The sequence below is a fragment of the Oryctolagus cuniculus genome, chromosome 3, assembly GCF_964237555.1.
Source record: "Oryctolagus cuniculus chromosome 3, mOryCun1.1, whole genome shotgun sequence".
In the NCBI taxonomy this organism is placed as follows: domain Eukaryota; kingdom Metazoa; phylum Chordata; class Mammalia; order Lagomorpha; family Leporidae; genus Oryctolagus; species Oryctolagus cuniculus.
Window position 1 is genome coordinate 111525394 of NC_091434.1, and position 13175 is coordinate 111538568.

Below are 13175 nucleotides of genomic sequence, written 5' to 3' on the forward strand. Positions count from 1 at the left end.
TGAATAAATATATATTTAAAATAAAAGGACTATTTTGAAGGCAAGTCTGAAGGAGCACTTCTGCAAGTAATTTGCACAAAGGTAGCACATGGGCACCAAGATAATGTTGGAGAAGTGATGGGCAAGTTTTAGTATGCTAAAGTCTGTATGTTTAAGTAATGAGGAAAAGGGCCATTTCTTTACAGTTAAACCATATTCTTCTTAATCTTTCTGTACTCATTCTATAATTCATAATATGCTTTTAAAAAAATTCAAAGGCCTACAACCTGAACACTGTCTGCCCACTCCCCACATTCCCAACCTGCACACATTTGTCATCTTGATAAGCTCAGAGGATGGGGGAGAGGCAAGAGGTGGAGGATTAGCCTATTGAGCCTCAGCGCCGGCTCTATCTGTTTTTAATCAATGCTCTCTGTGGGTTTGATGGGATCTGCCACTATGCAAATAGTTATCACTGTAGTAAGTACTGAGGGCATATCTTTACTTATCCATAATTATCATTTATTTTTTTGAAAGATTTATTTGAAAAGTAGAGTGACAGAGGAGGGACACACACACACACACACACACACACGAAATTTCTAGCTGCTGGTGCCTACAACAGCTAGGTGGACCAGACTGAAGCCAGGAGCTCAGCACTCCATCTGAATCTCTCATGTGGTGGCAGGGCCCCAGATACTTGGGCCATCATCCAATGCCTTCCTACTTGCACTAGCAGGAAGCTAGATGGGAAGCAGAGGTGCTGGGACTAGACCTAGCACTTCCATATGGGATGCAGGCGTCTCAAACATCTTAACCCGCCTTAACACCCACCCTGTTCTCATTTAAAAAAAAAATAGAGATCAAATGACATATGAATTTTCTGGATACGTTTTAAGATCCAAAGACATGTGGTAAGTGGGCTGTAATGCACAGGAATAACCTAGACAATCTTATGATGATTGGTAACCAGTGTATCTCTCAAAATGAAACATTGTTTATGGCATTACAATGAAAGATCCCTGAAATGGGGTTGAAATTATGGTTTGGTCTGAACTCTGTTCTTTAGTTTAATATATTGGGAAAATAATTTAAATTCTGTGGGCTCCAATATCACTCAGAGTCCTTAAATTTATTGCAAGTAATGGGGATTGGTCACGGCTAACTTAAGCCAAAGGATAATTATTGGAAAGATACTTCAAGACATACCAATGTTTGAAAAGTTGAGAATCAGGCTTGGATATAGACAAGAACCAAGCGTCTGGTTGATCTGAACTAAAAGAAAAACAGGTGCTGTAAGGGAGGAATTGATGTATGGTAGTCAAACATTGCTTTCCTTTTCACTTTGAATAAGATAATCTCTAAGAGGCCCTTTAACTTTGGTGTGCTCTACTTCTGTGTTTGGAGAAGATGAGCAGGAGCAGTGAATATGCAAACAGGATGACCAGAAGTGCTTTTGCTGCGTGTGTATCTGCAGGTTCTGTGCTGCTCACCACACCGGTAGCTGACCAGTTTTGCATACAGCAAACAGGAAGTAGGAGGGCTCTTAAGCAAGCAAAGTTTAGGTCGATAGATTATGAAGAACAAGCACAAATGCTTTAGCATTAGAAGTTTCCAAATGCTTCCAGCAGTTACTGCCTTTACAAACATAGGCTGTTATGCATTATGTGAGACTGTGATAGATGCCTATGAGATAAGAGGTAATACCTACTACTGATATGTCTTCCTATTTGAAAGAACACACTGCTAAACTACAAAGCCAAAGTTATAAAATGAAAGCCCACAAGTCAGATAAGGCCTGAAGAAAATTAGTTACTGTATTTTTTTGTGCTGCTGTAATAGAATACCAGGGACTCGGTATCTTATAAAGAATATTTAATCTATTCTCATAGTTCTAGAAGCTGGTTAAGTCCAAGGTTGAGGGTCCAGCACTTAGTGAGGGTCTTCTGAAGCATCATCCCCTGGCAGAAGGCAGTACATGGAGGGGTGGGGAAGCCTGCACTCATTCTTTGATAAGGGACCCACTTCCACGATAATGATAATGGATCCACTCCTGTAATAATAGCACTAATCTTTTTGTAAGGCTAGAGCTCTCATGACCTCATCATCTCTTAGAGGTTCCATCTCTTAATACTACTGCATTGGGGATTAAATTTCCAAAACATGAACTCTGGGGGACACAGTCAAACCACAGCAGCTACCAAAGACAAAAACAGATTTCAGATTTCTCTTGTAAAAACAACAATAAAATAAAGCCCCAATGGCTCTGCTAACACCAGGCCTGAATTTCTCCACAGCAACAGCTGTCTGTCGTCAGGGGAGGGTTCTCCATGTTGTCGCACCTGCCCCATGGCCCCCTTAACTTGTAACCTCACCTTGCCTGGACCTGAAAACACTCACTTTCTGACACTTGATGTAACTACTTCCATGACAACCACCAAAGACCAGTGTGGGCTACCGAGTGGCATCTTCAAGGTCCTAGTCTCTGTCCTTGTGATCCCTTTGTGATCTCTTATTACCTGTAACAGCTGGAAACAACATTCACTCTGCCCCTACTGAGTCACACCTGTCTCTTCTAACAGCAATTTTCAAGTGTATGCTCCCCCAAATGCTCCTGATTATTTGTGGAAGTGGCAGCAACCAATCCCCATCTAGAACCTTCTTCCAAAATCTAATGGAAAAACCAGTATCAACGCATTTGAAAGAACCATCTCTGTTTGACTTCTTTGAAGACAAACTCTTAGAAAAGCCTTGCTTTAGGATTATTTAGTATGAATAGCTATGAATTTGTTGCACACTAATTGATGATGATACCCTTTGGGGAGCGTCTTCTGCACGTGTTGGCTCTCATGTGACTACTGGCCTTCTAAACTCCAGCACACAATCCATGATTCATTCTGGACTTAGCTGGACCCATTCTCTACAAGGCAGTCACAACATTTGCTTGCCTGTATCCCTTGGACAGTCTCAAGTTGCTTTTAGGATAGACTTTAAAATGCTTACAGCAGCCAAGATTCTTACATTGTTTGATTCTCCCTTCTCTCTCAGGCTTCACCTTCCAATATTTCACTTCCCATCGCATGTTCCCTGGCTCACTTCACTTTGACCACTTTGGTCCTTGAATTTGTGCAAGAGGTCAAGCTTGTTCTGGCCTCAGGTCCTTGACGTTGCTGTTCCCACTTCCTGGGGGACTCCCCTTCCTCTCAGCTCCTACCACTCTCAGGCTTCAGTTTTAAAATATTTCCAGGTCAGAGAAGCCTTTTTTATCCCCTTTCCAAACTCCCACTCCTCACTATTTCTCACAGCTCCCTGCTCTCTTCCTTCCATTGCCTTTACAGACACAATCTGTCTGTAAACTCTGGAAGAGCAGAGATCTTGTATCTTTTGCAACACACTGAATATTCAGAGTCAGCACCGTCTCTGCCAGAACAGAGTAGGTGAACAATATTTTTTTTGCCAAACGAATGAATGAAAAACCCATATTCCATTCCCCGGGCCAGCTCAACATCACATTGCATGATCTTCTGGACTGAATAAGACACTTTCTTATGAAAACTATTTTAATTTTAGCCTCATATAAACAAGCTCAGGATGGTTTATCAGAAGATACAATGCCTGGCAGAGAGAAAAGCTATTAACCTTCTGCATTCTTTAAGTGGAAACCCAGCTATTCGTGAGAAATGCAAATTCTCAGGGTTCTCTTTAGACCAATTAATCACAAAACTCCAGGGCTGTGGCTCAGCAAGCTGTTACAGCAAGCCTTCCAGGTGATTATCACACAGGAAACCGTGAAAACCCTTGCTTTAGGTCTTTCAGTTTTAAATTTAAAAATATTATTTTGACCCTTAATCCTGGTAGTTATTCTGATGGTAGAATCTATTTCAGAAGGAAATGTTCCTCCACAATCCAAAAGCCTTGCATAAAGGGCATTTGTAAAGCATGTGCCCTATAATATCCTGGAAGGCAGGCCCTCCTGGTTGACAGGGGCCTGCCCGCTGGGGGGCCTGCAGTCGACAGCGTGGCAATGCCCAAGTGTAGCTGAACAGAAGCGTGGAACAAAAGCCAGAGGGCCACCGTGCAAGCCTTTGTTCATCCGTTTCCCGAATGAGCACCCACGATCACAGGAGGACTCTTTCCCACCCAGAAAAACAGCCATTCAAGTTCCAACAATGGCTGCAGGCCGCGAACGCCGTTTTCAATTAGTCCGTTTTCCCCCGGGGCACTGGAGATACACGTAGCTGCAGGATGCGCTTCCATTCTTCCCTCAAACTCGCACAGAAATAACTGAAACTAAACCAAAGGGTTGCACCGAAAAGCTTCAAAAAGACAACTGGAGGAGGCTGGGGCTGCGTTCTCCGTTTCCACCTTTTTGCAAAACCCGAAACGGATCGCGTCGACGTCCGGACAGGAGCCTCGGCCGGCGGCCGCACCTCACTGCGCATGCTCTCTCGCCCCTCCCGCTCGGAGCCGGAAGGGGGAGCGCTCGGGGCCTGGGCCTGGCCTGGCCGGGGCGTCGGCACCGGCGGCCATCTTGGCTTCCTGGGGAAAGGCGGCGTGAGGGGGAGAAGTTGTAGGGTGGGGGCAGGAGTGAGGAGGAGGGAAGAGAGAGGGGGAGGAGGCCGCGGCGGGGCAGGGCGGGGACTGCCTGGCTGCCTGGGTTGCGGAAGTGGTAGCCGCTGACCGAGCCTGCTGCTTTCTTGCTACTGCTTCGGCTTGCCAGCTTCCCCCCCGGACGGAGAGGGCGGCCCGGCTGTGGATGGTCAGATAGTTCCCATCTCCTGCCGCCAATCCCTGGCCCCAAGCAGCACGGAGCAGACGGCGGCGGCAGCGGCAGCGGCAGCAGCAGGCGAGGAGGAAGATGGCGGGACGGCTGCCGGCCTGTGTGGTGGACTGTGGCACGGGGTAAGGGGGCTCACGGGCGGGGGTAGGGAAACTGAGGCGGAGGAAGGAAAATGGCGGGGGAGGGAGGAGGCCGGGAGATGAATGGTGCGGCGAGCTGCAGCCGCCGGCTTGCAAGGGGTGGGGCCCGCAGCCAGCGCCTCCCTCGTCCCCTGGCTTCACCCTCGTGGGACTGGGACTGGGGCAGGGGCAGGGGCGCGGGGCCGAGAACCCCCCCGGGAGCGGCTTCGTTCGCGCGACCCCTTCCAGCGCTTCCGTCCCCGCGGTGGGCAGCGCCGCCCAAGGAGATCTAGGTGGGAACGTTCGCCTCCCCGGGGGCCGCAGTCATCTGGGGTGGTCGCCTTGCCTAACCCAGCCCACCTGGCTTCCTTCCCCGCTCTCCGCGCCGCTTCCTGCCCGTGGGGCTTGGGGAGCCAGGGGCGCGAGCGCGGGGACCAGCCTGGCAGAGGGGCGAGAAAAGAGAAGCGCTCCTTGTGGGTTTTGCAAGACTGCTGTGACAACACCGCCCCGGGTGTGGGTGGGGAGAGGGAAGAATGGGACTCGGAAAATGGGAAGCTGGGACGGGGCTTTCGTTCGACCACCCACCTCGTGTCCACTCCCGGTCTTTTCCATCTCCCAGGGGGTTTCTACCGGTGAACCAAGTCACATCTTAACTCGAGACAAAAATGTCATGTGTTACTTCTCTTGCCTCAAAAAAGTCCCCTAGTGAGCAAGCGCGCTGCAACTTCCTTAGTTTTGTCAAAGCCGCTTCCTGCTTTCAGTCTTTTATACCCTTATAAGGTAGTTTTTCGTTTCCAACCTGAACACATCTTACTAGAACTTTCAAATTTAACCAGGTTCCAGAGACACTTGGATTGGCAGTGCTAGATAGCAGTTTAGGGGAAGGGGGAAGGGAAACACCCTGGAACAGAAACCGGGATCTTAAAGCCAGGGGGAAGGTGTGGAGGTATAGAGGAATGTGCTTCCTTTGCTGGGAGTCGTTTGTCATAGAGCTGTAGAGCCCTTTACTAAAACAGAATGGCTTGAAAGTAGTCTTTCCTTTTGCATTAATATAGACATGCAGAGAGTTACGGTACGTGCTATATCCTTACAGAGAGAATAAACTGCTTATGTTTTAATGTAGAATGACTGTTTTATGTTGGTGTATTGGAAGCGGGAGTTTAGTTTTCTTTTTGGCCCATGCTGATCATATCTGTTTAATCCCTAAAACCTTCCAGTTTTTTTGAGGGGAAGGGAGCTGTTGATAGCCTTTTCTCCCCCTTTTATTATTCACCATACTATTGTTACTTAAAATATGACATCTGCTTCTTTCTTTATATACTCTATTTAAAATTTCCCTTGTCTTAGTTCTCAAAACTTGATGCTAGAGTGACAGTTTCTGAAGCCCCAGTAAGGCAGAAGGAAACAATTGACTTCTTAATATTTTTCCTTGGGAACCACTCTTCGCTTAGCTTTGGAATATATGTATGTATTTATTTTGATGGATATCTTATGGATATCTTATTATACCTTATTCTTCTTGGAGTCTTGTTTCCCTGAACTAGTGTTTTTTAAACATTTCTCTGTTAATCTAATTGCTGAGTAATTTGTGTGGAAGATTGGTTTTAAAATTAAATGTAGCCTGAGTAGGACTTTTCAGGTGTGTTTTGTTAAAGTGACAAATATTGCTGCTAGATGAATGCTTAATGCTTTAGATATTACTGGATTACCCATAAAAGTAGTATCGATAATTGTCAAACTAATAAATAACTTGGTAATCTAAATATGTTAATTTTTCTCTCCATTTATGTTACAGTTTTGGTTACTTTTGAAATATTATATTAGGTTATCTTATTGAGGGTAACTGTATTTAAGTGACCTCTTTTCTGAAAGATCAACCTTGGATTTTTTTGCTGAGTGATCAGGAGGAATGAAGAGAGGGGTTAAATCTATTTTTGTTTGTTTTAATATGTCAATTAATACGTTATTACACTAATCTTACCTCATAAAGAGAAGTTATTAACTGGATGCTCAATGACTGTAATGGCACTGATTACAGTTTCTTTTATTTTGGGCCTCAAAAGGGTTTTTTGGTCTTTCCAGTTGCCTATTAAATGCCACTCCTGGAAAGTTAACACCTTCAACTTTATTTTTAGCGTGTAGAGGTAAGTCCTTGAGGTTGGGTCAGATAAAAAAGCATCTGTAAGGATAGCCTTAACAGGGAGTTTTGGGTTCTAAGATACTGTGGTCCCCAAATGCAAACCACATGTATAATTTGTATACTTCTTTATGCTTAAAGAATGCATTCCTCTCTTGGGTCTCTAATTAAAATTACCCACTCAGTATAAGTGAAAAATTATATCCTGAATCAGGTTGCTCATTTCATTTCATTATGTAAGTTAAGCAAAAGGTGACCAAAAAAGTGACCGTCTATGAAACTTGGTGGTCTTAGATGATAAATGTTGTGAGAGTTAGTAATCATGAAACTCAACCTCTAGATTTTAAATTAGGGATCTTCCTCAAAATAAGAATGACCTAGACTTAAGGTCATAAGCAAAAATACTTATTTTCAAAAACATTTAGAAATACTTCCTTCATATTTATACCTTATCTACACACTTCCTGGTCTGTATTGGAAAAGCATTGTAGAATAAAATTTGGGCACACAGATTCCCATTGATGGAGCTGGTTGTTTAAATAAAACTGAATTACAGAACTCAAATTTGCCATTAGTGATGAGAAAAACATTAGCAAATTTTGTAAAACATTGTAATATTTGTGAAGGTTAAGATTATCCCAAGTGGGTTCCTTTTTTGTTTTGTTTTTTTGGCATATTTTCACTCATATTTCTGCAATATTCAAGTCAAATAAGGGAACTCCTGCTGTCCTGCTAAGGTCTAGCATGTTTATAGAGCTTTACTTTGTGATTTTCCTTTTCCCTTTTATGTCCCCCTCTGACTCCTAAACACTACATTGGTAAGTTATTTCTGGTGATTATGATAGTAGAGGTTAATACAGCTTGTTATAAAAGGTATGTTCAGATCTAGAGTAAATTAAGAAATTTCCCTAATTGACTTTAGCTTCTTAGCAATCTTAAAATGTAGCATATTTTGTAGAAGTCAGTGAATGATGAGTTTATTTAATTCATCTAATGGCCACATTCCAGAAATTATGTAGATAAAACATGATCTTGTTTGAAAGCAGTGAGGAAGAGCTGGGTGGATGAGGGAAGACTTAAGTGGGAAGTACATGTTTCTTCCATGAATTCTGTACCTATGTTTAATAATAATGTATTTTCTCTAGCCACAGGGTTGAAATATTCAAAGTATCTTGTTAACCAAAAAAGCATTAATTAAAATCCTTAATCCGCGATAGAACATTTTTACATGCTGTTTGAAGGAGATACAGCAGCCTTGCTCCTGTTGAGAAGTCAGTTTCTTAGACTTAGCTAAAATCTCTTCTCTTTTCCTGCCAGTATTTTTTCCTGCCTGCCAATTTTGTGTTTAAATACCTCTATTGATCTTAAATTATTGTATCTGGTGAACTTTCCAGCCTTACTGTAAAATGCAGTTGAGAATTTTTATTTTTAAGCACAGGAGGGAAAGATCCACTGTGAGTAGAAGACCTGCTGGCCAGGCTTTTTACATGATCTGTGACAGCTATTTTTGCTTCATTGTACAAGTAAGAAAATAGCATTAGAGAATTTAAATAACTCTTCTAGTATCATGCAGTTGTTTGAGCTGTTATTTGGACCTAAATTCTTCTGTATTTAAGCCCTGTGTTCTTTCTATTAACTGCAGGTACTCCTGAGCCCCTTTTTGGAACTATGTACATTTGCTTTATTTTTGTTGATAAAGTTAACTCATTCATAATTTTACAAAAAAAAAATTCTATCCTTAGGCATTTGATTTAGAGAAATCTTCATGGCTTTTTTTTCTGGATATGTGAGTTATTAGAATTTTCCTTGTCAATTTGCTTAAATTTAGTTTTTAGGAAATACACTCTGGGTTTTGTTTTTAAGGAAATAATTATAGCTGGCATTTAACAAGAAGTTTGTGTAAAAGCCTATGCTAAATGCTTTATGAATATTATCTCATTAACTTTTCACAGCAACCTGAGATGTATTATCTCTGATTTAGAGTTAAAGGAAATTTAAGTTTGAAGAAGTTAAGCTATTTGCCCAGAGTATTGTAGCAAGTAAGTGTGGCAGAGCTGCTACACTATGTCACACTTACGTGGAGGGGGATCCTTTAGATATTTTGAGCTTTTAAATATTTTTACTTTTTTTTTTCGGAGGAACACCTTGTAATGCTGTAAAGATAAACATTTTTAGTGTCTTAAGGATGACTTACACAGGTTGGAAGATATTATTGTCAAATTGAGGCTTACCACGTACTTAGTAGCAGCTAGGCACTCTTGGAATTATAATGAAAATTTTACAGTCTACTTCCAGGAACGTTAATTGAACAACCTAAAATCATTAAAAAAAAAAAAAAAGGATGGTAGACAATTACATTTAATCAAATGTTAGGATATGTGTTTTTTAGACAGTGGTGGCTATCTAAATTGTAAGGAAAGAAGGAGATTTTTGTGTTTAGAAGTTAAGCAAACTTTATGTCAGAATTGAGCTGTCTTTTTTTAAGAATTTGGATGGATACAGGACAGTATTTTGCAAACGAGAAGGAAAAGACAAAAGGAAAGAGTGGCTGCTTCTTGTGTTTAGCACTTTTAGCATGATGTTGGGCTGTACCCCTCCAATATGAATTGTGTACTATGTAGTAACATGTGGATCTGAATTATATAATGTGAAAGGGAACTAGCATTTGTTGTGCCTCTTCTGTATCAGGTATTCCTATGTCAGCAAGGCTTTGATTGCAAAAAAGTTTTGCTTGATAGAGTATAAAATTTTCAAATAGAGGTATGAGATATTGAAAATAGGGCTTTTGGTATATTTGTAGAATGCTGTAGGATCAGTTGTACATGAGATATTTGGAATGAAGTTATGGATCTTTGTTGAAGTGATAAATGAAAATAGGAATTAGGAATAATCAGAAACATCTCATATCTAGAATCTCAAGGATTGGGCCTATTTAAATGGGCTTTTTACATAATTCTTAAGCAGCTACTCAGTTCCAACCTTGTAAAAATTCTGCCATAGCATATTGGTGGTGAAAATAGAGTAGAAGATACACATTAGGAAAATACTGCTTTTTTTTTTCTTACTTTTTTAAGATTTATTTATTTGAGAGGCAGAGAGAGAGAGAGGGCATGAGAGAGCAATCTTCAATCTTCCATCTACTGGTTCACTCCCCAGATGGCTGCAACAGCCAGGTCTGGAATGAAGCCAAGAGCCAGGAACTGCATCTGGGTCTCCCAAGTGGGTGGCAGGGGCCTTAGCATTTGGGCCATCCTCAGTTGTCTTCCCAGGTGCATTAGCAGGAAGCTGGATTAGAAACAGAGTAGCCAAGACTTGAACCAGCACTCTGGCCAGTGTCATAAACGGTGACTTAACCTGCTGTACCACACACCAGCCTCTTGTCTGTACTTTGCTTCTGGCATTTTTTTTGTATTGTTCACTTACAGCTAGAAAGGGCTTTTTTAGTTTGCTGTTTTTTGAGTTCAACCTTTACCACTACTAGCTGTATGACTGTGTGCTTCAAAGCCTGCAGGTTGTCTTACTCCCATCTAATCTGAAGGTCAAATTATGGCTTTTTTTTTTTAAATAATCAAGATGGCTCAGCATAGTGCCTGGCACATAGTAAGAACATAATATGTTTCAATTATTTTAAGCATGAGTTATCCTAAGGAGAGGAACATTGTTTTAGCCTTATTTTCTTACCTCTTGCAGGTCTTGGGCTGCCTACCTCACTTCCTTGCAGAATAATTGAACAGGTCTTTGCAATCAGGATATTTTGTGATTTGAGAGATTGTGAGTGTGTAGCTAGGACCTGGCAGTTGATTCTAATGGATTATAAGTAGGCATCAATGAAGATTTCAAGATTGAGAGGTTGAGTGACTGGGATAATAATGGAGTTTGTTTTAAGTAAATGGATAAAATTGGAATTTGTTGTTGAATTTTTAATGATGATCTGTAATTGGAAGTGTGCTAGAGGAAGTTAAAAACTTGGGAGTGGGGGGCTGGCACTGTGGTGTAGTAGGTAAAGTGCTGGTGGGCACTGGTTTGGGTCATGGCTGCTCCACTTCCAGCTCTGCTATGGCCTGGGAAAGCAGTAGATGATGGCCCAAGTCCTTGGGCCCCTGCATCCACGTGGGAGGCCCGGAGGAAGCTCCCGCCTGGCTCCTGGCTTTGGATTGGTGCAGCTCCAGCCATTATGGCCATCTGGGGAGTGAATCAGTGGATGGAAGAACTCTGTTCTGCCTCTGCCTCTCTGTAATTCTGCTTTTCAAATAAGTAAATAAAACCTTAAAAAAATAAAAAAAAAACTTACAGAGTGAAAGTGAAGATTTGGGAATCATAATAATTTATAAAATTGAATGTAAAATAATGAACGAATAGAGAGAAAAGAACATTTAAAACACTGTGGCTATGTGGTCCTGCTTCTTGAGCATCACAAGGATGAGTGAGTACATGTGGCTGTGAAGCGTCATCAGTTATGCTGATTGTCAGTCTTCTCTGGTCTCAGTCTACTTTCTTTTCATTTTTTTTTTTTTAATATTTATTTTATTTATTTGAAAGACTTAGAGAGAGGTAGAAACAGAGAGAAAGAGGTAGAGATAGCGTTCTTCAGTCTGCTGGTTCACTTCCCAAATGGCCTCAATGACCAGAGCTGGCCAATCTGAAGCCAGGAGCCCAGAGCTTTCTTCCAGGTCTCCCATGTGGGTGCAGGGGCCCAAGATCTTGGGCCATCCTCCACTGCTCTCCCAGGCGTATTAACTGGGAACCGGATTGGAAGTGGAGCAGTTTGGACTGGAACCGGTGCCCATATGGGATGCTGGTGCTACCGGCCAGGGCTTTAATCTGCTGCATCAAAGCGCCAGCCCTTCAGTCTACTTTTTAAGAGTGAAATCCTTAAGCAGGAAAGTTTAGCTCAGGGTAGTGTTAAATTTCCCTTGGCCAGCAAGCTGTACCTGTCCCAACAGGTGGAAACACCTAAGTGCTTAGACTAGGGGCAGAAGTGTAGAGTGGTTAAAACGTGGCTCTAAGTAATATATTTCCAGCAACAGGATTCCGTTATAATAAAAGCATTTGAATACTCCCCTGTAATTCTTTCAGAACTTGTATCTTTTTTTATGATATTACCTATCTGTAATAACAGCAAACATAAAGAAGAGCAAAGCAATTAAGTGGTTATACTACAAAAATGTGTGCTGTAGCTTACCAAGCACTTACAACATTCATGAATTATTAAGCAATGCAAGATAAGGTGATGTTATTGGATTAATGTTTTAGATTTGGTTATCTAAGATAGTGATTGTGTCTCTTTGCTTGTTTTACAATTTTATGTAGGATTTTCTATCATAAAACATAACTATTATATAATTGACTAATACCACAGTAAAGACATCTAAATAAATCTAAATAATCTAAAGGATTATTTTGTGAAATTTTAAATTTTTTTTTCAAAATCCTTTCCAAACATGTTCCCTACAACCAGGAAAGGAATATCCTTGAATTTGTATAATGTGTGTATTTTATTTTTCTACTCCTTCTTGTCCCCAACCCTGATACATACCTCAGAAGAATATTCATCTGTTATGCTGCTGAATATTCCATCTTTAAGCATTCTCGTTGCTCTTCTTGCCTTTTGTGAAAATGCAGTAGTCCTGAGAAAGGATGTCTTTGGATATTTTTCAGTATTTAGTGTGAATTAGGGATTGCAGTGAGGATAATAAATGTCTTAAAAGACAAGGTGTAGAAGACCTTACTATTTAGAGTTGATTTGAAACTGTAAATATGGAAACAACGATTTTAGTAATGGTCTGTGATAGAACACAAGTATTGACTTAAGTTTTTGAGAATTGTAATTAAATTTAGTGTGTTTTTCTTCCGATGTATGCATTTCTAAAACTAATTTACTTTGAGACAGAAATAGCTTTTAATGTGTATTTTTGAAGCTTGCTTTAGTGAATTAAAGGAAATACCTAATGATTCATGTAGAATTACAGAGCTGAAAAAAAAAACTTCGAAAATAATTTAAACCACTCTTCATATACAGACTAAACAGACTCAGAGTTGAGAAATGTCTTTAGGAATGTTACTAGTTAGTTATTAATTAATCAGTTTATTTATTTTAAAACCCGAGAGAGAGATCTCCCATCTATTGGTTCACTCCCCAGATGCCCTCAACAACCAGAGC

The 13175-nt window shown here is 41.1% G+C and overlaps 1 protein-coding gene and 1 long non-coding RNA gene across 6 annotated transcripts in view; one reads left to right on the forward strand and one right to left on the reverse strand.

The window, feature by feature from the left end:
* LOC138849008 (uncharacterized) overlaps window positions 1–5601 on the reverse strand; it is a 28827-nt gene extending 23226 nt beyond the window's left edge. Inside the window, exon 1 of the long non-coding RNA XR_011387320.1 lies at window positions 5464–5601. This is a non-coding gene — a long non-coding RNA (uncharacterized lncRNA). The remainder of the gene's footprint in view (window positions 1–5463) is intronic.
* Window positions 3535–13175, forward strand: part of ACTR3 (actin related protein 3) — a 59275-nt gene continuing 49634 nt past the window's right edge. For 2 of the 5 annotated variants that reach the window (XM_051849632.2, XM_051849631.2), the window contains exon 1: window positions 5211–5950. Coding sequence is in view for 1 of the 5 variants with exons in the window: in XM_002712405.5 (XP_002712451.1) it covers window positions 4838–4881 (44 nt within the window). In the remaining 4 variants the exon portion in view is untranslated. Of the gene's footprint in view, window positions 4882–5049; window positions 5172–5210; window positions 5951–13175 lie in introns of those variants that run through there. The other 3 variants (XM_002712405.5, XM_070071013.1, XM_051849630.2) reach the window with 3 other exon arrangements.